Below are 22,769 nucleotides of genomic sequence, written 5' to 3' on the forward strand. Positions count from 1 at the left end.
TTCTAACTTCCCTACCATAAGTGAAAATTCACTTTTAGAATAATGTATTATCTATAATATAAACCATATACATTAATGATTATTCATTGAACCTTATAAAAAAGAAACATATGAAGTATATTATTATAAAAAATACGTGTAAAAAATTATTACTCCTCTAATTATTGACATGCACTATTATTAAAAAAAATAAAATTTTTGTAAATACTATATGATATTAGATATATTTTTAAAAAGATGTATGCTCAAATGATATAAGTGAGCTTTTGAATTAACAATATATATATATTGAGATTTTGAATCATTCAAGTAGGTAAAAACATGCAAATTTAAATGATTTTACTGTAGGTGAAAACATGCGAGTTTAGATGATTTTATCGATTTTACACAGAGTAAAATTCGATAGAATTTGCATTTTAAAACGAGATTTTAACAACCTTGATTTGTTGGCTTCCATTCATTTTCCTACCATGTGTGTATGGTCAGTGTCGGTGTCATGTTATATTTGATTCTAAAAAAATTATTGTTCTAAATGAATTGAATGAATAAAAAAATAGCATGTTTTATAAAATTTTCACTCGTATCACATTCTTTTTTAATGACAAATTGTTAGTTGTTAGTTAGTATATTGGTGTTGTGAACAATTAATCTTGTTTAAGTAATTTATATTGTATTTTTAGAATAATATAGCGACATTTAAGTAAATTTTCTTTTTTAATTTAAATTTATGGCGAACAATGGGCCGGGTACGGGTTCGGACCCAAACCACAGTTTGTATATAGAGGCTCATTTCAACTGGTTTTTACAAACAAATTAGGCGAATTCGGATCATTGCGTTCATTGACGAATTTGTGCGATAACATGTCGTATAACAAATTTTAAAAAAGACTATATCAATAAAAAGATTAATATCAACAAAACATCGATCCATGGTACCTAGACAATCCAACTAGATCCAAAAGATCTAGAAGAACAAGTCTAGATCTGCAAAAGATGAATAGATATATAAGAGTCTCTTATATTAACAATGAATAGTGTGTCGAGAGAGGGAAAGAATAATCAGCACATAACCAAGAATATGATAATGATTAACATCATGATACAAATTATTGTTGACTTAGTAATTCAAATGATAAGTTTGTTTTAGTTTGTTTGATTAAGATAGAGTTAGTTAGTTTGTTATTCAATTGGTTAGTTAGTTACTAAGGGTTAACCAAAGTTAGTTATGGTTAACCATGGTTGCTTGAGATTCAAGTAATCATATAAATACATTGTAAATACTCACTTGTTCATTGTCAATAAAATTTTACTTTCTTCTTACTCTATTATCTCTTTAGTTCATACAAAATTCAATTCATAATCCCCAACAATTATCACAAGTAGTAACTGGTTTTCCATTTTTACCAATGCCTAGTCTAGTCCCTTGCAATCATTTTTTACCAAAACAATACATAGTAGTAACTGGTTTTCATTTTTGGTAAATCAACTCAACTAAGCTTCTAAGCACCATGTATATGTCTAGGTCTCACACCTTGAAACCCCAATTTCACAGCATTAACTCTAGCTGCAAAGCGGAGTGAACAAAGTGACTCATCAATTGAAGATTGATCAGGTGATATGTTGACAAACATCAAAGTTTTGGAATCCCCTTCAAGACATGGCTGCAATAGTAAATATAATAAGGTTATAAAAGCATTTGAAGAAAAAAAAAATGGTATGCTTTAAAAAGAAAAAATAGTAAAATGTGATCAATAATTCATAATAAGTCAACCCAGATGTTTATGGAAGGTTTTGTTATAATTGGTATTAGTCCTAGTCCTAGCATCATAATCTAATCCAATAAGACCATTGCAATGTTGAGTGGAAGGTCACGTGAAGCATGAAGAAAGGAGGGTGATAATTTTATAGGTGATATCGGTGTACATTTTTCACTTTTAATTTGAAGATAACAAGAACAGTATGATCGATTCATCAATAATACAAAATCATTGGTTTTGATATACCTGGAGTAGGTGCGTCAGTTTTGAATCCCTGAAAGGAACATGCTCTTCTTTTTTTGCCAAAGCAAATATGACATTACTTAAAGAGGAGAGACTTTGGTTGATAGCCTGAATATGATAACAATGAAAATAATAACTAGTATATTAAAGAAAGTTGAATCATTCACCAAGAGCTCAAGAATCATAACGGTGCAAAACAAATAAACACCTGAGTTTCCTTCAAACGGTCTCCAGTGGCCCCACTCCTTGAAAGTCTTTCACTTCCAGCCAAATCAATCAGGTTTAAGACACCTTGTACTTGTTGTTCAGTGTTCTGCATAATAGAAATAAATGCATTGTGAAATAAATAATCAGGATAAAGCTGTAACATAACTCATTGTTAAAGCATGTACCTCATTTGTACCACATATGCGCAAAGTAACGACAAAGTGGCTTCTTGATGATTGTTCATTCATTTGTGTTCTTCCCATTGACCTGAAGACACACGAGGGGTAATGATTTCTAATTTTCTTTTCCATAAAATAAAATCAAGCTATATGTATAGATATTGTATTTTATATATTCACCATAGATCTTCTAACTGAATCAAATATATGCTTATTTCAGATGAAAAATAAACTCGACAACTTCAAAAATTGATCAGTTGAAAGGAAATAATATTCGTGAAATTGTTGATTCCTCACGGAAGAAAACATGCACTCTTTTATGTATTCATTCAACCACAGTGTTTATTTTTACACTATAGAGAAAGCATTTGCAGGATCCTAATATGGAGCAAACACTATGATACCTGATTTGAGCAGCCTTTTGCAGGAGGGAGGAAATCTCATCGACACTACAAACATCGACAATGGTGAGGTCCAAAACATGCGTGTTTCCATTTTTGTCATGTCTAATAGTGTACTGTTTTCCGTGAACACTATTTTCTGCTCGTGTTTGGTCAAACCCACTTGACCGATTTGATAATAACAAATCCTTGATAGTCTCGTTATATATTTCCAATACTGATGCCTAGAAATTTGAATATAAAAATCGGATTCAGCTTCCATTTAGGCGACAACATGAAAATCATATGTAGTATAACCAACCTGCATTTTGAAATTCCAGCCCTGGTCTTTAAGGGATTGACTAGTCTGGAATATCTGTTCTAAAGAAAGTGGTATCATCCCTTTCAGATCTGGAGCATCAGGCCTACCCATCATTGTATAGGTTTTTCCTGAACCTGTTTGTCCGTAAGCAAAAATGCATACCTAGCATAATAAACAGTGGCCTCTCTCAGATCATAATTTATACCCAAAGCAAAAACAACAAAAACAAGCCATAGAATATGTGAAGGAAAAGGTAAGTAAGCCATGTCTATAATTGTACGACCTACACTAACTTCACTTCCATGTGGCATCTCATGACAGAAATATGTTTTTTCAAGATATAAACTGAATTCCTTGTTGTCCAAAGCCACATTCAAGATATCAAACACAAGAAACTTGGGGGTATTAAAATAAAGTCTCCTAGTAATATATTTGAACAAAATATCATGTCAAGGTTCGTAGGAAATATAAACAAATCTAAAAATTATGTACTTCAAGTGTTGATGGTAGAGGTGGAGTTTTTTTTTTTAAAAAAAAAGTAAGGCTTTTGAAAGCAGAAATGCAGACCACAAACATAAAAACACTAGAGTAATTAATGATCATATCCCATAATGAGGTGCATAATCAACAGTCTCCAGCGACATACATTAAATCAATAAATTACTAATACATATTCAATAATCATACAGTTTAGTTTTGCTACAAGTGAAACAAGCACTCAATTTTTTTGTAGGATCTCGAACACAAGTGTTGGGTTTTTGTATGATTGGCTACATTTTGCAAAAACATATTTTAGCCAAGTGTTGAGACAAGTGTGCTGACCCCAAGTGTTGTGACAAATGTTGGGACACTTTGGAACAACACCTGACTCTGTTCTGCGCGCGCCAGCTGGATGTTATTATTTTCTACTCAATCTTTTGAAGATCTGTTTGAAGAATTTGTTCAAGGTATCTTGCAGAAGAAGGCGCACGTGTTTAATGTGATTCAGGAGGCAGCCAAACCCTAGTTTTATTTTCCAAAGGAATTATATTTTTGGAAAATATATTTTTGCGTTTCAAAAATATAACTATTGTTTTCAAAAATATACCACTGCTGCCGCAATTCTAGAAGCCCTAATTTTGTCTTGAAGCCCAAGTCATTCTACTGCTATAAATACGAAGGCAAGCATATGGTTTCAAGCATCTAAAATCGTGTTTTACAAAGCGTGTGTTTTTAGGATTTTAGAGTGTTAATTGTGAGCCTTTCTTGTGTCTCATTGATGCAAGCTTAGGACCTGAGTGTTATTGAGTTGTAAGTGTGAACTTCTCCTAAGCTTTGAAGTACGGAGATTGTTCTATTATGTTGTGTGGTTTACTCACAAGCTTTTAAGCAAGAGTGAATCCTAGTTTCTTAGGAGTGTGTCTCCACCTGTTGTGATTGTGGAATTGAATAGCAGCGCTGTCTGTGTTGCTAAGGTGGGAATTGGGACGGGGTCTCATATCTAGGAGTTCCTAGGTAGAAGTGTCATTGGGTAGTGATTAAGTGAGAAGTTGTAAACGGGTGAGTTTAGCTTCGAAGTAATACTGCTGATAGTGAACTTCATTCCTGGATTGGTATCCCCCAGAGTAGGCTTTAGGCTGAACTGGGTTAACAACTCTCGTGTGTTATTTACTTTACTGTTTGTATCGTCTTATGTTATTTGCTCTGTTTATAGACAAGTGTTGGCGCACCATTAACAACACCTGTCTACAATAGACAAGTGTTGCTACACCTTGAGCAACACCTGTCCACTGTGTGCCAGGAATTTCAATTGGCATCAGAGCAGGCACCCTGTTCTGAATTTTAGGGTGAGCTCCAGGGAAACTTTTTCTGGCAAGGATGGACAAAGAAGGAGGTTTTGTTACCAGACCACCTCTTCTGGTTGGTGCTTCAAACTATGACTATTGGAAGTCTCGCATGATGGCCTTTCTAAGACAAATTGATAGCAAGACTTGGAAGGCAGTTCTGAGAGGGTGGACTCCACCTGTGAAGATGGACAAAGATGGTAAACCAACTCTTGAGTTGAAATCTGCTGAAGAATGGTCCAAAGAAGAGGATGAGCTTGCTCTTGCAAACTCAAAAGCATTATATGCACTATATAATGGTGTTGACAAGCACATATTCAGACTCATTAAAAAGTGTGTCTCTGCTAAAGAAGCTTGGACAATTCTTGAGACTGTTCATGAAGGTACCTCTAAAGTAAAGCTGTCAAAGCTGCAACTCCTAACAACGAAGTTTGAGAATCTTAGAATGAATGATGATGAAACCATTCAGGATTTTCACATGACCATACTTGATTTTGACAATCAATTTGATGCCTTGGGTGAAAAGATACCTGAAGAAAAGCTGGTAAGAAAAATGCTCAGGTCTCTACCTAAGAAGTTTGACATGAAAGTCACAGCTATAGAAGAAGCCAAGGATATCACAGATATGAAGCTAGATGAACTGGTTGGTTCACTACAAACCTATGAGGTAGCTACAAATGAAAAAATGGATAAGAAAAACAAAAGCATTGCTTTTGTTACAAATGCTGAGGAAGAAGATCAACTGAGTGACACAGAGTCTGAACACAGCATCTCTGATGCAATGGTTCTTTTGGGAAAACAATTTAATAAGGTGCTAAAGAGAATGGACAAACGCTCTAAGACAGGTGCAGCTGACACTGGTCGCAACACTTACAGGAATTTCAGAAAACCTGTAACAGATGAGAAATCAGCTCCAAATAAAGGTGTTCAATGCCATGAATGTGAGGGGTTTGGTCACATTAGAAGTGAATGTGGAACCTTCCTGAAGAAACAGAAGAAGGGAATGACTGTAACCTGGTCAGATGAAGATTCTGAGGGAGAAGACAATACTGCAAAGGCTATACATGTATTGACAAGTGTTTGCACATCTGACACTGAATCATGTGAAGAAGAACTGACCTTTGATGAACTTGCTGAATCATATAAAAAGCTATGTCTGAAGAGTGCAGAAGTCTGCAGAGTCTCTGAAGAACAAAAAGAAACAATCACTAAGTTGCAAACTGAGAGAGCTGCTAATATGTCAAGAATCTCTGAATTTAGTACTAAATGGGAAGATAGTTTAAAGATCATTGAGGAACAGAAGGCAACTATCATCAACTTAGAAGCTGATAAGATCAAACAACTGACTGAAATAGCCCATCTGAATGAAGAGGTAACTGAATTAAACTCTCATCTTGAGAATTTAAAGAAGCATGTTCTTAGGCTATTCAAAGGAAGTGATCTAGATGAAATCCTGGAAACTCTGCCTGTTCCTAGCAGATCCAAAACTGGCATTGGGTATGAATACAAAAATGTTAATAGGATTATGGATTACAACAAAGAGGGGAAATATATGCCTGAGGTAAGTAAACAACCATCTCCAAAAATGCATGACAGGATGTCGCCACACCTGTCTCCTAGACAGCAGAGACAAGTGTTGCCACATGTGGCACCACATCAGCAAAGATGGCAGAGACCTAGGTTTATACCTAGACCAGAAGCAGGTACCACTCATGGAGATGTCATCACTGTGGAAGAAAGGGGCACATAAGGCCTTACTGCTACAGATTGTATGGGTATCCAAGTGAAAGCCCCCAAGAATCTGATCCATCCATTACTAAAACAAGGATGGAATGGAAGCAAAAAGATGATACAACCAATACAAAGGGGTATACAGCTGAAAGCAGTGGGAAAAGTTTGATTGCCCATACGTCACTTAGAGCCTCATCAAAAGAAGATTGGTACTTTGATAGTGGTTGTTCCAGACACATGACTGGTGTTGAAAAGTATTTGAAAGAGGTAAAATCTTATGCCACAAGCTTTGTGACATTTGGAGATGGAGCAAAGGGGGAAATCAAAGGTATTGGAAGACTGATTGACAATGGTCTACCAAAACTTGAAAATGTTCTCCTTGTAAAAGGCCTAACTGCCAATCTAATTAGTATAAGTCAACTATGTGATCAAGGCATGAGAGTCAACTTTACAAAAAATGAATGTCTAGTCAGCAATAATGAAGGTAACATCCTTATGAAGGGTGTTAGATCAAAAGACAATTGCTACTTATGGACCCCTCTTGAAGAAGCTAATGTATCTACATGTCTCTTAACTAAAAATGAAGAGGTTAAGCTGTGGCATCAAAAATTAGGACACCTTAACCTGAAGAGCATGAAGAGAGTCATATCAGAAGAAGCTGTCAGAGGACTACCAAGTTTACAAATACAAGAAGGCAATATCTGTGGTGAATGTCAGATTGGGAAGCAAACCAAAGTGTCGCACCAGAAGTTGCAACACTTGTCCACTTCTAAAGTTCTTGAGTTACTACACATGGATCTGATGGGGCCCATACAAGTGGAGAGTCTTGGAGGTAAGAAATATGTACTTGTTGTTGTTGATGACTTCTCTAGATATACTTGGGTCAATTTCATTAGGGAAAAATCTGAGACTTTTGAAGAATTCAAAAATCTTTGCTTACAACTTCAAAAGGAGAAAGACTGTGGTATTGTAAGAATTAGAAGTGACCATGGTAAGGAGTTTGAGAACTCTAAATTTGCTGATTTTTGTGCTGCTGAAGGAATAACTCATGAGTTTTCTTCACCAATTACACCTCAACAAAATGGTGTGGTTGAGAGAAAGAACAGAACATTACAAGAATCTGCAAGAGTAATGTTGCATGCCAAAAATGTTCCTTACAAGTTCTGGGCTGAAGCCATGAATACAGCATGTTACATTCACAATAGAGTAACATTAAGAAAAGGTACTGCTACAACACTGTATGAATTATGGAAGAATAGGAAGCCTACTGTGAAGTATTTCCATGTGTTTGGGTCAAAATGTTATATTTTGGCAGATAGAGAACCTAGAAGAAAATTAGACCCCAAAAGTGATGAGGGGATATTTTTAGGTTACTCAACCAACAGCAGAGCGTACAGGGTTTTTAACTCCAGAACAAGAACTATGATGGAATCAATTAATGTTGTTGATGACAGTGATACAACAAGTGCAGATCCAGCTGAAGAGACAGATGTCATAACACCTGTCCCAACACCTGATGATGATCAAACTGAACCTGAACCTGATCAACATTCTGAATCTACTACAGAGGTTCCTAGACCAAACAAGGGACCATCTACTAGAACACAGAAGAATCATCCTCTGGAACTTGTCATTGGAAATCCAAATCAAGGAATTGCAACAAGAAGATCAAAAGAAGCAATCTCCAATTCATGTTTCATATCAAAGATTGAACCAAAGAATGTTAAAGAAGCTTTGACTGATGAATACTGGATCAATGCTATGCAGGATGAACTAACTCAGTTCAAAAGAAGTGAGGTATGGGATCTAGTACCTAGACCAGATGGTATAAATGTTATTGGTACAAAGTGGGTGTACAAGAACAAAACTGATGAAAATGGTGATATTACTAGAAATAAAGCCAGACTTGTAGCACAAGGATACACCCAGATAGAAGGAGTAGATTTTGATGAAACTTTTGCTCCAGTTGCTCGCTTGGAGTCCATAAGATTACTCTTGGCTGTGGCATGCATTTTAAAATTCAAGCTATATCAAATGGATGTAAAAAGTGCATTCCTAAATGGCTATCTAAATGAAGAGGTATATGTTGAGCAACCAAAAGGGTTTGTAGATCCAAGCTTTCCTAACCATGTTTACAAACTAAAGAAAGCACTCTATGGATTGAAACAAGCCCCTAGAGCATGGTATGAAAGATTGACTGAATTCCTTGTCAGCCATGGATACAAGAAGGGTGGTAATGATAAAACCCTGTTTGTAAGAGAAGAGAAAGGGAAGCTAATGATAGCTCAGATATATGTGGATGATATTGTATTTGGTGGAATGTCGCGACAAATGGTGGAACATTTTGTGCATCAAATGCAATCTGAATTTGAAATGAGTCTTGTAGGTGAGCTAACTTATTTTTTAGGTCTTCAGGACAAACAAATGGAAGACACCATATTTATCTCTCAAGAAAAATATGCAAGAAACATTGTGAAGAAATTTGGAATGGAAGGTGGTAGTCACAAAAGGACACCTGCACCTACACACTTGAAGCTTACCAAAGATGAGAAAGGGGTTGATGTGGATCAAAGTCTCTATAGGAGTATGATTGGGAGCTTACTATATCTCACAGCTAGCAGGCCTGATATCATGTTTGCAGTTGGAGTTTGTGCTAGATACCAATCTGAACCCAAGATGAGTCATCTGACTCAAGTGAAGAGGATCTTCAAATATGTCAATGGCACATGTGGCTATGGAATTCTATACTCTCATGGTAATGATTCTACCTTAATTGGATATTGTGATGCAGATTGGGCTGGAAGTGCTGATGATAGAAAGAGCACCTCTGGTGCATGTTTCTTCTTGGGAAACAATCTAGTATCTTGGTTTAGTAAGAAGCAAAATAGCGTGTCTCTATCAACAGCTGAGGCAGAATATATAGCAGCTGGGAGTAGTTGCTCTCAATTGTTATGGATGAGACAAATGTTGAAAGAGTATAGTGTGGAGCAAGATGTCATGACACTTTACTGTGACAATCTGAGTGCTATAAACATTTCTAAAAATCCTATTCAACATAGTAGGACTAAGCACATTGATATACGTCATCATTTTATAAGAGAGCTTGTAGAAGAAAAAATTGTTACACTTGAGCACATTGCATCTGAAGAACAATTAGCAGACATTTTTACTAAAGCTTTGGACGCAAGTCAATTTGAAAAATTGAGAGGCAAACTTGGAATTTGCCTTTTTGAAGACAAATAGCAGTTACAGCATGTAATGCGTGTAACTACCTCTCTTCACTTAAAGTTACACGCTAATCAAGGAAGTTTTCATTCAACTTCCCACAACCTCCATCTACCACAATCATTACTTTTCATCCATTCTCTCTCTCACGAACTCTCCATCTTCCTCATCAACATTTCTCTAATCCTTACATTTCTCAGAAAATTTTACTCAATAATCATGTCTGATTCTGGAAAATCCTCACCAACGAAGAATGAAGATGTTCCGTCACCACAAGTGGCGATAAATGCTATCCCTCTCAACACCATACCTGCCATAAGTCCAACGATAAGGAGAAAATCTGTTGCAAAGAAGGATAAATCATCTAGAACAAGTACAAATCCTTCATCTCCCTCCGCTTCGATTAAAGTTTCAAAGCGTAAGAGCAAGAAATCAAAGTCTGAATCAAGAAGAAGTTTTACAATGTCTGAACTGCATGTTGATCCACTTCCATCGAGTGGTGTTGCTACTCCTGTCGTAAAAGCTGCAGAGGTTAATGCTGACACATCTGGTAAGAATTCTCTTAATCAAAACCTTAATGTTCCAAATCCTGGTGAAACCCTAGGTTTAAAAGATCCTGCTGTGTCTGAAAAATTGGGGAAAACTGCTCCTAACCCCCCTACTGTTGTTGATACTAATATTGGTGCTTCCACTGAGACCAATGAGGCTGTTGCTGCTGAGTCTCTCAAGAAAACTACTCCTGAGACTCATGTTGCGCCAGATGTTGCAACACATGGCGCTGCGCCAAATGTTGTGCCAGATGTTACCACATCTTTGGCACAGGAAAATATTGAGGACCATTCTGAGTCTGATGAGAGTCCTCAACCTAAGTCTGCTGATAAAGAGACTCCTGTGAATGATAATCCAGAGGTTATACTTGTTAATGAAACTACTGCTAGTGATAAGGCTGTTCCTACAAACTCTGAGGCTAGTGTGGCTAGGAGGACTAGAAGTAGGGTTAATAAAGGTGTAGAGACTGCTAGTACACCTGTCCAAACACCCAAACCTTCTAAGGCTAGAAAAGATACTGGTAAAAAGCCTCTGTATGGACCTCCAAAACCTGTCAGTAAAGTGGTTCCTAGGACTGAAACTAAGAAGAGAAAGGCTCCACCAAATAGTGACTCTGATTTTGAGCCAGAGACAGATGTTGCTGCATCTGGCAGCACATCTAGGAAGAGTATAGGAAGGAAGAAGATTCCTCAAACTGTTCCCTATGCTCCTTTGGATAATGTGTCATTCCATCTGGAAAATGGATCTGCAAGATGGAAATTTGTATATCATAGGAGGCTGGCTCTGGAAAGAAATTTGAAAGCTGATATTCTTGAATGTCCAAGTGTTGTAGAAGCTCTTGAGTATGCAGGTCTGATGAAAACTGTGGTTGGTTTGGACAAGTGCTTTGACAGGCTTGTTAAGGAATTTTTGATTAATGTTGCTGAAAACTGTAATGATCCAAGAAGTCCTGAATATAGGCAAGTTTTTGTACGTGGAAAGTGTGTGAAATTCTCACCAACTGTGATCAATCAATATCTGCAAAGAAGTGCTGATGAAGTGGCTCCTCTAAAAGCCACAGATAATGAGGTCTGCAAAGTCCTCACTGGTGGTAGAATTAAAGTGTGGCCAAGCAAGGCTAAATTGTCTGCAACTTCCCTCTCTCCATTCTATGCTGTGTTAAATAGGATTGCTGCCCATAATTGGGTGCCTACAACCCACTCAGGAGATGTGGCAAGAGGATTGGGTAGGTTCATCTATGCTGTGGGTACCAAGGCCAATTTTGACTATGGAGCTTATTTCTTTCAAGAAACTTTAAGTCATGCTCTGACATATGCTGTTGAGAAGCCAGTTGCTCTCCCCACTCTGCTATGCAATATCATTCTTGAGCAACACCCAGATATACTAAGGAGTATTGATGTTCCTTGTAAAAGGAAAGGGGTGTTGGTGATTGAGCAGAGGCTGCTGGATGGGACAAATGCTGCAGCAGGTGTTGGCACATCTGTCCAGGGTGGTGTACTCTCTAGGAAGCAGATGATTGCAGACTTGACTGAGACCAGCAGAGCTCTTGAGGCCAGGAAGCTGAAAATAGACCGTGTGATTGAGGCACTCAAGGCTGAGGAAGCTGCTGAGATGGCTGAGGGTGAGCCAAATGGACAAGAAGGAGAAGAGGCTAGTGAGTCTGAGGATGGTTCTGAGGATGTGATGGAGGACTCTGATGAAAGTTCTTCAATTTGATTGCTGGTGTTTTTCTTAGTTGTTTCTGATGTACTTTTGTTGTTTTTCTTTGTTGTTCCTTTTATGGGCAAGGCCCTGGATTTCTGGATGGTCTGTAATAACTGTACACTGATATTCTCTATGCTCTGGTACACTACTATTTCCTATGCATGATGTTTGTCTAAATTGTGGCTAAAAAGGGGGAGTAGTGTGTGTGTGTGCCAAGTGTGTGGTCAGATGTTCTCACATCTGGTGACCTGTGCTTGCATGAATTGTTCGTATGCTCGTATTGAGGGGGAGTGTGAGTAATATGCATAGTAGTGAATATTCTTTCTCTATCTGGTGTGTGTATGCATGAATTCAGGGGGAGTGTGAGTGATAATATCTCTTGATCGCCTGAATGTATTTAATGACGAATGTTGTGCCAAGTGTTATGGCACCTGACTATTGAGTCCACTATTTCTTATGACTGAGAATTTATTTTTCTCAGATGCTTTATGGGAATTTATTTTTCCCCGTTGTTCTTATTCCGCTGTTACATTGCCTCTGATGCTACTTGACTATCTTGGAAGTAGTTTTTATTGTGTGTTACTTTCTTTCCTAGTTGTGTGATCATGTTGACTCGAAGGAAAGGTAATACTGTATCTCTCTATACACTGGTCTAATATTGTTTTAGCCAAAATTTGCCAAAGGGGGAGATTGTTGGGTTTTTGTATGATTGGCTACATTTTGCAAAAACATATTTTAGCCAAGTGTTGAGACAAGTGTGCTGACCCCAAGTGTTGTGACAAATGTTGGGACACTTTGGAACAACACCTGACTCTGTTCTGCGCGCGCCAGCTGGATGTTATTATTTTCTACTCAATCTTTTGAAGATCTGTTTGAAGAATTTGTTCAAGGTATCTTGCAGAAGAAGGCGCACGTGTTTAATGTGATTCAGGAGGCAGCCAAACCCTAGTTTTATTTTTCAAAGGAATTATATTTTTGGAAAATATATTTTTGCGGTTCAAAAATATAACTATTGTTTTCAAAAATATACCACTGCTGCCGCAATTCTAGAAGCCCTAATTTTGTCTTGAAGCCCAAGTCATTCTACTGCTATAAATACGAAGGCAAGCATATGGTTTCAAGCATCTAAAATCGTGTTTTGCAAAGCGTGTGTTTTTAGGATTTTAGAGTGTTAATTGTGAGCCTTTCTTGTGTCTCATTGATGCAAGCTTAGGACCTGAGTGTTATTGAGTTGTAAGTGTGAACTTCTCCTAAGCTTTGAAGTACGGAGATTGTTCTATTATGTTGTGTGGTTTACTCACAAGCTTTTAAGCAAGAGTGAATCCTAGTTTCTTAGGAGTGTGTCTCCACCTGTTGTGATTGTGGAATTGAATAGCAGCGCTGTCTGTGTTGCTAAGGTGGGAATTGGGACGGGGTCTCATATCTAGGAGTTCCTAGGTAGAAGTGTCATTGGGTAGTGATTAAGTGAGAAGTTGTAAACGGGTGAGTTTAGCTTCGAAGTAATACTGCTAATAGTGAACTTCATTCCTGGATTGGTATCCCCCAGAGTAGGCTTTAGGCTGAACTGGGTTAACAACTCTCGTGTGTTATTTACTTTACTGTTTGTATCGTCTTATGTTATTTGCTCTGTTTATAGACAAGTGTTGGCGCACCATTAACAACACCTGTCTACAACAGACAAGTGTTGCTACACCTTGAGCAACACCTGTCCACTGTGTGCCAGGAATTTCAACAAGAATATGCATGACACATTATGATGCGAAAAGAGGCAATGTAGAAATCACCTTGTAACCATCAAGCGCACTTTGCACCAGTTGTGATATTTCAGTGAAAACTTCCTGCTGAGAGGCGCCATGATTAAACACCTTGTCAAATGTAAAAAGCTGTTTCTGTCCTGCTAATCATTAAAGGACAAAACTGTGATACTTTATTAAGCATAATATTGCATTAAATTCATAAGAACAAATAGGAGTGGAGTAGTGGTAAAGAAATATGTGTTGTACCATTTTGCACCAACTCGATGCCCCGGCCAAGCATTTCCATTGATGTTGGGTAAGAAACAGCCATGTCCGTTTCGGAACGATCCTCTCGTAGTAAAGGTCGCACACGACAAAACACGCGAATATTTCCTTTCAGCTCCTAGAAATAGAAATAAATGGATGCCTCAGCTATATAATGTCTTACAGTTGACAAGAAGATTTAGATAATCTAAAAAATAAGAAGAACCAAACATTACCAAGACAGTGTTGTGCAGTTTTTTCCTTAGTTTTTCTCCTTCGACTACTTGAAATTCTTTATCTGTCAACTGATCTCGTAGCTCTCGTATGATTCTTTTCTGCTCTTCAAGCATTGTTCTTGTTTGCAAAGCAGATAAATCAGCCATCTAGCCATAAAGCAAATATAAATTAGTGTCAGTTTTGGTCTTCTAGTTATCATAGATGCACTAAACTTTAAATGCAAAAACTATCATAAACATTTTACTAGTAAACAACAACTACATATAAGTAAAATCAAATTTGATTACCTCTGACTTCTCCCTTTCAGAACGTAATGTTTGCTCCAGTGTAGTTATTGTCTCCTTTTGAGAGGAACAAGTCTCCTGTAAAGGCAACGCTATTGTATAAATCTACTGAACGCAAGAGTATACAAATAATAAATAAACGATCTTATCAAAGTTGGGGACTAAATAAAACAACAAACCTCGAGAGCCTCTGTTTTAATTGCCAATTTATTCAATTTTGTTAATGTTTCGTATTTAATTTTTATGTATTTTTCCTGTTCTAAAAAAACAGCATTTAGTTGTCCTTGTATGCGATCACGATCTTCTGTAATTTTTTTTAGTTCTTCGCGGAGGCATGTGAGTTCATTTTCTAGCATTTCTTTATGCTTTATAGCTTCACTCTGTGAATCCTGAGATAAAAAGAAAAGGAACAATGCAACATGAAAAATGAGAGGCTTACAAGGAAAATATAGAAAGGGGGTTGAATACTATAAATAATGATAGCAAACGCATAAGTCTGCAAGTCTAAATTACTTTCTCTTCTCAACAATGTTACTCATGACTTGTTAAGAATTATGAATTATTATACAAGTCCAAATTCAAGTGCTTGAAAAGGACAATGCCTTGGCACAATTAATAGAGTTTCAAGGCAAGATAGCAATGCCTAGCTTTTTCTGGCAACTCACTTCTATTCATTCTTCGACAAAGCAGCAAAAAATTCCAACAAGTTCACATACATTTTCTTCATTTTGAACATTTTCAAATGTCACTGTCATACAACACTAAATCAACAACAAAAAAAAAATTGAAACAAACTTACTTTAAGAGATTTCAATCGATCCTGCAACTCCTTATTAAGCTCTTTTGTAGCATTAAGGCTCTCAACTATGATAGATTTCTCAACTTCAAGTCGTCTACAAGCCTCCTAGTTGTCAACCCACAAGAAATCACACCATCAGGGGCAACATATAACATCACTTGGGATATTCAATCACAATGCTAGCACAGTAAACTTACCGACTTTTCCAACTTTTCTTTTACATTTATCTCTTCTAAGGAAGAAATTGTCCTCCTCATATCAGATATAGTATCATTCAGCTCATCAGTCTTATTTTTCATCTCCATCTCTGTGAATAGACAAATGCATGATGATTAAATAAATTATTCTTTTGTCTGACACTAAATATAATAAATACTTTTACAGTTCTACACTATTGACTTCCCTATTTTATAAGTAAACTACTTCACCTAAATATTAATATTGTGCCAATATATTATAACAATGGATATTAGCTTTTTTCCTAATCCACACAAGAAGCAAACATCCCAACAAAATTTCATATACCAGAAATGACAGACGGGAAAAAAAATATACCAGTATCACAGCACTTTTTAGCAGCAGACTCTACTTCAGAGTGAAGTTTATCATTTTCATCGACACACCACCGAACACAAAGCTTAAGCCGCTTAATAAGATCCACCATCTGGTCCATTTTTTTCTGCATAACAAAAAAGAGGGCAAAACATCCAAACACCCAAATAAGTTCAATTTTTATTTTTTAAATTAAAAGATAGATTATTAAAAAATTGAGTAAGAATAGAGAAACCTTATTATCATACGGAATCCCCTTTTTCATCTTCTCAATAAGCAATGCCTCGATATCCTCTTTTGTGAACTCGATGGTGTTAGAATCGGTTCCCTCTGCGTTGTTCACTACAGCAGATAATGGCGCTCTAGCTCTCCCAACCACTCCTTGTCTCTCCATCTCTTCAGCACCAATCTTTTTCTGAAATCAGATACAATTAATTAAACACACTCGTTCAGCGCGCACGGATTAATTCATCATTAGAATCAGAAAATATGAACTCAAGAAATGGCTTACGTTGGAGTGGCTGTGAGGAGGCTTGTTCTGGTTCCGAGAAGCCATCTGTGATATTTTCTAAGCTTATAAATTTGTGAATTGGTGAGAATTTATAAGAATTTCAAGTATTCTATATAATAATTTGAATATAATTCATTTACAAATTACAGAGAAATGAAATTGAATTGAAATCTGGAATGACGAGAGGCAATAATCTTACTGTGAATTGGAGCGAGGAGAACAACGGCGCCGGTGAAGGCGGAGTAGTGAGGAGGACAGAGGTGAGAAGTTAGGGTTTGCGGAGGTAGAATCAGAATCAGAATCAGAACAGAAGGGAGTGTGAAATTGGGAGTGCCCGCTCCGTCACGGCAATATTCAAATTCAGATTTTGAAACTAACGGTCTCTTGGAGTATTATACATGTAAAATCATTTCTCTCTCCTACCGTAATTGTAGCAATTTGACTATTATATATGTAATTTTTTTTTTGGGTGCATACACATGTAAATATATAACTTTGACCATTTATGACTCATTTGGGTTGGCCAGGTGATATTGACTTAGGATATGAGAGTCAGTGTATTTCCCCGTAAGGTCTCAGATTTTATTCACTTTGGTGTCAATTTGAGTAGGTTAATTTAGCTTATTCAAAAATATATATATTTTCAACAAAAAATTTATAAAACTCAATATATTAAAAATATTTATTGAGAAAAAATGAACATTTCACATGATGACATTTTTTTAAAAAAAAAATTCTCGACATTTATCTTTATATATTAGTAAAAATAAATTATAATTAAGATAAATTATGTAAATAATGTGTATGGTCTAAGACATTTATTTTATAGTATGAGATATTTATTTTTGAATGGAGAGTGTTTAAAATAATAGGCAAAAATTTATCTTATTTATTTATAAAACTTTGGTTCATTATCGTTTTTATTTCCTTTTAAATCCTTTATCTTTTATAATATGCATAAATACATCCTTTTTACAATTTTTTATTAAAAAAATGTTGAGATGGCACATAGGATAATCTTATATTTATTAAATTATTTTTATTGAAATTTAAAAAATTGCAATAAATGTATGAAGACAACGTGTTCTTCACATCTTCATATCTTCAGCTCATCATTATCTTCTTCCTAACCGAAGATCATTTTTTACTCAAATACACCTCAAAGTAACATGAATCGTTGTTTTATTAAATCACATTAATCAAAACTTACAATTGATTGTAGTTCACAAAATAAATAAGTGTGCGGATTGTGGCTCACAAAACTTGCATTAAGATTGATAAAAAATACTCCCTCCGTTTCAAATTACTTGACGTTTTAAAAAAATTTATTTTTTTCAAATTACTTATCGTTTTGATAATTTAAGGTTATATTCTATTATACCCTCCTTCTTATTTTAAATCTTTTTATTGTATTTTTTTTTACTAAACTTCTTCTTATAATTTTTTTATTGTTTTATTTTTAAAAAATTGGTACATAACATATTAAATTTATTTGAAAGAGAAAGTGTGTGCAAAAAAAAAATTGGTGAATTAAAATAAGGGTATAATAGAAAAATAAGGTGCAAAAATACACTTTCTTAATTTCTTATTTTTTTTCTAAAACGTCAAATAATTTGAAACGGAGGGAGTAAAAATAAAAACACTTTAAGATAGGATGACGAGTGTGCAAATTGATCGCCGATCTTGGTAGGATATTATTTGATTTTCTATCTTATATATGGTGTTTATTTGGTTCAAATTGATAGATCAATTTCAACTCATTACATATATAAAGACATGGGTACTCTAATGTTAATTATGTGAGTTTATTCACATTTCACCATTTTCAATTTTATCGATGTGAAATTTATATTGTTTTTAATGTATTTTAAAAATGAATAGTTGGGATAATAAACATTCACATCCATCTCGTTAAATGAATAAATATTTTGTAGTAATTTTTTTCATTTACAATGAAATTGAGAATCAAACATAGGAACTCTAGCATATTACTTCGGTCGCTCACCAAATCTAGTGACATGTAGTAAATTGTTTTAAAAAAATAATAATACAATTACGCACCAAATTATAAAGAATTCCGTCACTTGTATTCTTCTCTTTTTGTGGCCGTTGCCGAAACATAATAGGCAACCGTAAACAATCCGTGAATGAAACATAAAATCCCTCCAATGGATAAAAAACGATGATTTGATATTCCACACGATTCTCTTGATCTTGAGTTGGCTAATGTGCCTATGATTAGCATGGAGAATGCAACTCCTAATACTATCCTGTAAACAACAAACACTAATTCAGCAACTAACATAAACCCATTTAAGGACAATTTGATAGGATGAGTTTTTGATATCATGGTATGTCAAAATCATAGTAATTAACTTAAAAAAAAAAAATCAAAGTAATTTATTGTTGGAACAAGTTAAATAAAGAAATAAATAGTTTTAGAATGATATTTCTAAAACAAAATAAAACAAAACTTTATATTCTATAAATAAACAAATAATTATAGAATCCATATATTTTCCCAATGTTTAAAGAATCAAACCTTTAATTTCTCTACATACCAAACTGAATCAAAATATTTTGAGAATCTTTATTAATTTATATTTAAGATAATTGATTTTCCCCGAAAAGAATATATATAATAACCAAATATATGTATTTACCAAATCTTCATATGCCTTATATCTCAAAATACAACTTTGAGTACAAGACTAATGTGAATCAATTTTAATCTAAAGCATTGAATCATTCAAATCAAATCCAAAAACTTATTTTAAGCAACAAATTATTTGCTATAACAATAACCGGAGAGTTAACAACACAAATAAGTGAAACCTAACGATTTGATTTGAAATCTCTCAAAATTAAAAAAACAAACATTGCGACTTCCGTAACCAAATCCTTATTATGGTTACACAAAAATTATGATCATAAACAAATAAACCCGATCTTAAGGAAGAACCAAATGAGCCGAATTTTATTTTCCATAGCTTAATACAAGCAAGTCAAAAAACCAAATATGCTTATACATATCTTTAAACTTAGAAAAATTTACGGGATTTATATAAAACCCACCCAAGAGTTACCAAGTTTTAATGTAACAAAATATAAAACTGTACAAAATCTGAATCCATATTATAATAAAAAAAAAACTTTATTTTCCAAACAAGTCCCGTAATTGATCTTTACCAGTACCAAAAATTAAGATCATCAAATACTCTAATGAATGAAAAATTACTTTTATAAAATTCTTTCTTTACTGATCAAACATATAAAAGGATCAAATCTTTTATACTTGACCAAAAAAAACTGGATATTGAAAAAGTACGGTCCACAGGAAAATCACATACGGATTCAAAAACATGATTAAACAATCCTTATTAATAGAGTCACAAAGGAAACAAATACCAGTGAGCCATAAAATTAATAAGGAACAAATACTTGATGCTTTAATTGGCCAAAACTTACGTTCAAATGTGGTTTTACCATCAGAAAATTAAAATAAAAGAACTTCTCCAATTGAAACAAATAAGGCATATATGCCGCACAAGTTTTTAGGACAAACTTTTCTATACTATTAAGCCATTGAAGCAATCATATTGCTTTATAATTTAGGGTTCATACGAATTGAAACTGAAACATGAAAATATGAACCACGCAAAAATGAATCAAACAATATCAATAAATCAAACATGAAGACCTGCTCCGATACCACTTGTTAGATTTCATTTACTAATTAATCATATAAAACATGCTCAACAATAAAGATTAAATCCATAATCTTACTTTAGTGCGGAAGCCAAATAAACATATGAGCATGTATATAAAATAGGATCTACGACATGTTGATTTATCAAAGATTAGTGTTAGGATTACCTGGATGACGAATCTATTAGATGAACTAAACCGTTGTAATCCTGAAACACAAAGAGAGACGGACGACGAGCATCCGTTGGCTTGTGGTTCTTCCTCAACCAGGACTCCTTATGCCTTTAGGACTCTTCAAATGGGGAGAAGAGTCAATATGCAGTGTGTCCGGTATATTGGGGACCATAGCCTATATATAGTGTGATGACCAATTAGGGTTCCCATTATTCCGAAATGGGCCATCCTGACATCCACTCATATTGAGCCCATATCCAATTAATTAATTACTTAATTAATTCTAAATAGAAATCTAATTAGCCTTTTAACTTTATTTGATCACTTAATCAATTAAGGCTCCTAATTGATAAATAGCTAATATAATTATATAAAGATATTTGCCCACATAATATTATTGGAATATTGTAAAATATTCCAACACTTGTATGATGAACTTAGTATTGAAATAAACACAAGTGAAAGAGCTAAAGTGTCTGAATTTGAAAAAGTTCACATTGAGTCCCATATTGGTTAGGACACACATTTTAGTAGTGTTTATATACTAGAACGTCACTACTTGGGGTATGCCTCAAGGGGTACCTAGTTTTGAAAACAGGGCACACCATGCTAAATATCACACACGTGCAGCCTGTCTCGGGCTCGGGTTTGGTGATATATTATTTTTTATAACTGTTATGCTGGAATTGAATGGGCCAAATTTCTTGGTCACATTTTGCTTTGCTGGCTCCCACTTTTTTCTCCTTTCTAGTTCAATTCTTTGCTCTATAAATACTCTATCTTCCTTCTTACTTAAAAATTTATTTTTCGTTGTTTCAAAGAAAGTGGTTGTTGTCACTTCGAATTGATAATTTATTTTTTGTTGTTTCAAAGAAAGTGGTTGTTGCCACTTCGAATTTATTTTTCAGTGAATTGGTTGTTTTATCATGGGACTTCACGGTTGCTAGTCTACCTTGCACAATTTGGGTAGTGCCGTGAAACGTCTTAAAGAAAGCGTATCGAACCGCGACTCGGCCAGTAATTTCTTTGTTGCTATTTTTAATCGATTTTCCAAACCGAAAAATAACAATTTATCATGATTTTTCAAATGCTGCACTCTGTAGCTTCTATAAAATTACGATTAATCATTGTGGTTTGGACTTATTCACCTTGATACCAAACATAGGCATAAACCACACATGTTTAGAAAATCAACTGTGCATACATGATGCAGAATAAGGAGTAGAGGACTTACCATGAGAAAACGAGGAAAGTCATTGCTAATTGCCTATTGGATGTGGCTCTTTTGTATTCTTCTTTGGACTTTATGCAAATGCACCCCCCAAGCAAGTGAGCAGTTGCATGAGCCAAGGCCAAGAGAATGGAAGCACCGAGTCCTAGCTTGAAAGATTCATAGCTTGGGTCTCTACACTCAAGCACCCACATCTTCAAATCCTTCACCTATTTTCATCACAGAAAAAAAAAAAGAATTTTTTTGTTATTAATTATTAAATCCTTAATTGAGATATGTACTGTATGATTTATCTATAAAGTGTCGGTTAGGTGGTAATAGTTTAATTTTATAATTTTAAAGGACAAAATTCCAATATATTAATTGAGGAGGATGTTAAAATGAATATTAGTACCACTTCAATGAAAAATAATATTTTCCCCTTCAATTTTTTCTTAAAAAAAATATATGTATGATTTAGGACTTTTGGAGTACCTTGTTTTGAGCTATTTCTGCTTGAATTCCAAGTATGCCAGCAACAACATCCATGACAATAACAACAAGGCAGACAAGGAAACCATAGTTTCTAACCATTTTCTTAAAATTCAAAGGTGGTGCAAAATATGATGTTAGCTACATTGTTTCTTTAACTCTTCACTTTAATAGATAACCATAATTTGTTATAATATTGGACGAATAAGAATAAAGATTGGGCCAGGTTTGCATTGCATTATCATATATGGAAGTAATTAGCTAATTAGATTTAAAGCTACTTTTATCTTCACATTTTTTACTTTATTCCATTTTTCCATTTCCCTTTACAATATTCCTACCATGAGGGACACGAAAACCAGAGTTTCACTACCAAGGAAAGCCCAAATTCGAGGGTATCGAAGCCCAATCCATTAATAACAAGAGAACGTTCATTTTCTCTACTTTTTCCTCTTCACTCAAGAATTTAGATGAACGATGAATCTCACTCTCAACATAATTTCCCAACTTTAAATCTACTCCAAAGAGCACTCAATCATTGAATGTTGATCATCCAATAATTTTATCGCTTTGCCTCTGTAAGTGTTTCTCAAACCTTAGGACCAAAAGCCACGAAATCTGTTAAATTAGCAGGCTTTTATACCCGATATTGTCCATGTGCCCCATGCGTGGAGAAAATACA

General features: G+C 35.0%; 2 protein-coding genes across 7 annotated transcripts; both read right to left on the minus strand.

Moving 5' to 3' along the window:
• Positions 1–1,239: 1,239 nt before the first annotated feature.
• Positions 1,240–21,753, minus strand: LOC123918143 (kinesin-like protein KIN-14C). 6 transcript variants are annotated; one of them, XM_045970119.1, is made up of 17 exons: positions 16,703–16,962; positions 16,504–16,548; positions 16,228–16,407; positions 15,996–16,119; positions 15,638–15,747; positions 15,441–15,545; positions 14,821–15,030; positions 14,645–14,719; positions 14,357–14,503; positions 14,124–14,259; positions 13,905–14,014; positions 3,089–3,250; positions 2,791–3,011; positions 2,393–2,474; positions 2,209–2,313; positions 2,004–2,108; positions 1,240–1,661 (listed from the first exon to the last, which is right to left on the minus strand). In XM_045970119.1, the coding sequence occupies exons 2-17, from the start codon at positions 16,546–16,548 to the stop codon at positions 1,500–1,502; spliced, it is 2,079 nt and encodes a 692-aa protein (XP_045826075.1). In that variant the 5' UTR covers positions 16,703–16,962; the 3' UTR covers positions 1,240–1,499. The 6 variants fall into 6 exon arrangements, with proteins under 6 accessions (XP_045826075.1, XP_045826073.1, XP_045826072.1 ...); XM_045970117.1 differs by lacking the exon at positions 16,703–16,962 and adding an exon at positions 21,620–21,753 and having other exon boundaries at positions 1,271–1,661; XM_045970116.1 differs by having other exon boundaries at positions 1,271–1,661; positions 13,905–14,017; positions 16,703–16,963.
• LOC123918144 lies at positions 18,404–22,332 on the minus strand. The gene is made up of 3 exons (XM_045970120.1): positions 22,091–22,332; positions 21,620–21,825; positions 18,404–18,773 (listed from the first exon to the last, which is right to left on the minus strand). The coding sequence occupies exons 1-3, from the start codon at positions 22,187–22,189 to the stop codon at positions 18,584–18,586; spliced, it is 495 nt and encodes a 164-aa protein (XP_045826076.1). The 5' UTR covers positions 22,190–22,332; the 3' UTR covers positions 18,404–18,583.
• Positions 22,333–22,769: the final 437 nt, after the last annotated feature.

The sequence above is a fragment of the Trifolium pratense genome, linkage group LG3, assembly GCF_020283565.1.
Source record: "Trifolium pratense cultivar HEN17-A07 linkage group LG3, ARS_RC_1.1, whole genome shotgun sequence".
In the NCBI taxonomy this organism is placed as follows: Eukaryota; Viridiplantae; Streptophyta; class Magnoliopsida; order Fabales; family Fabaceae; genus Trifolium; species Trifolium pratense.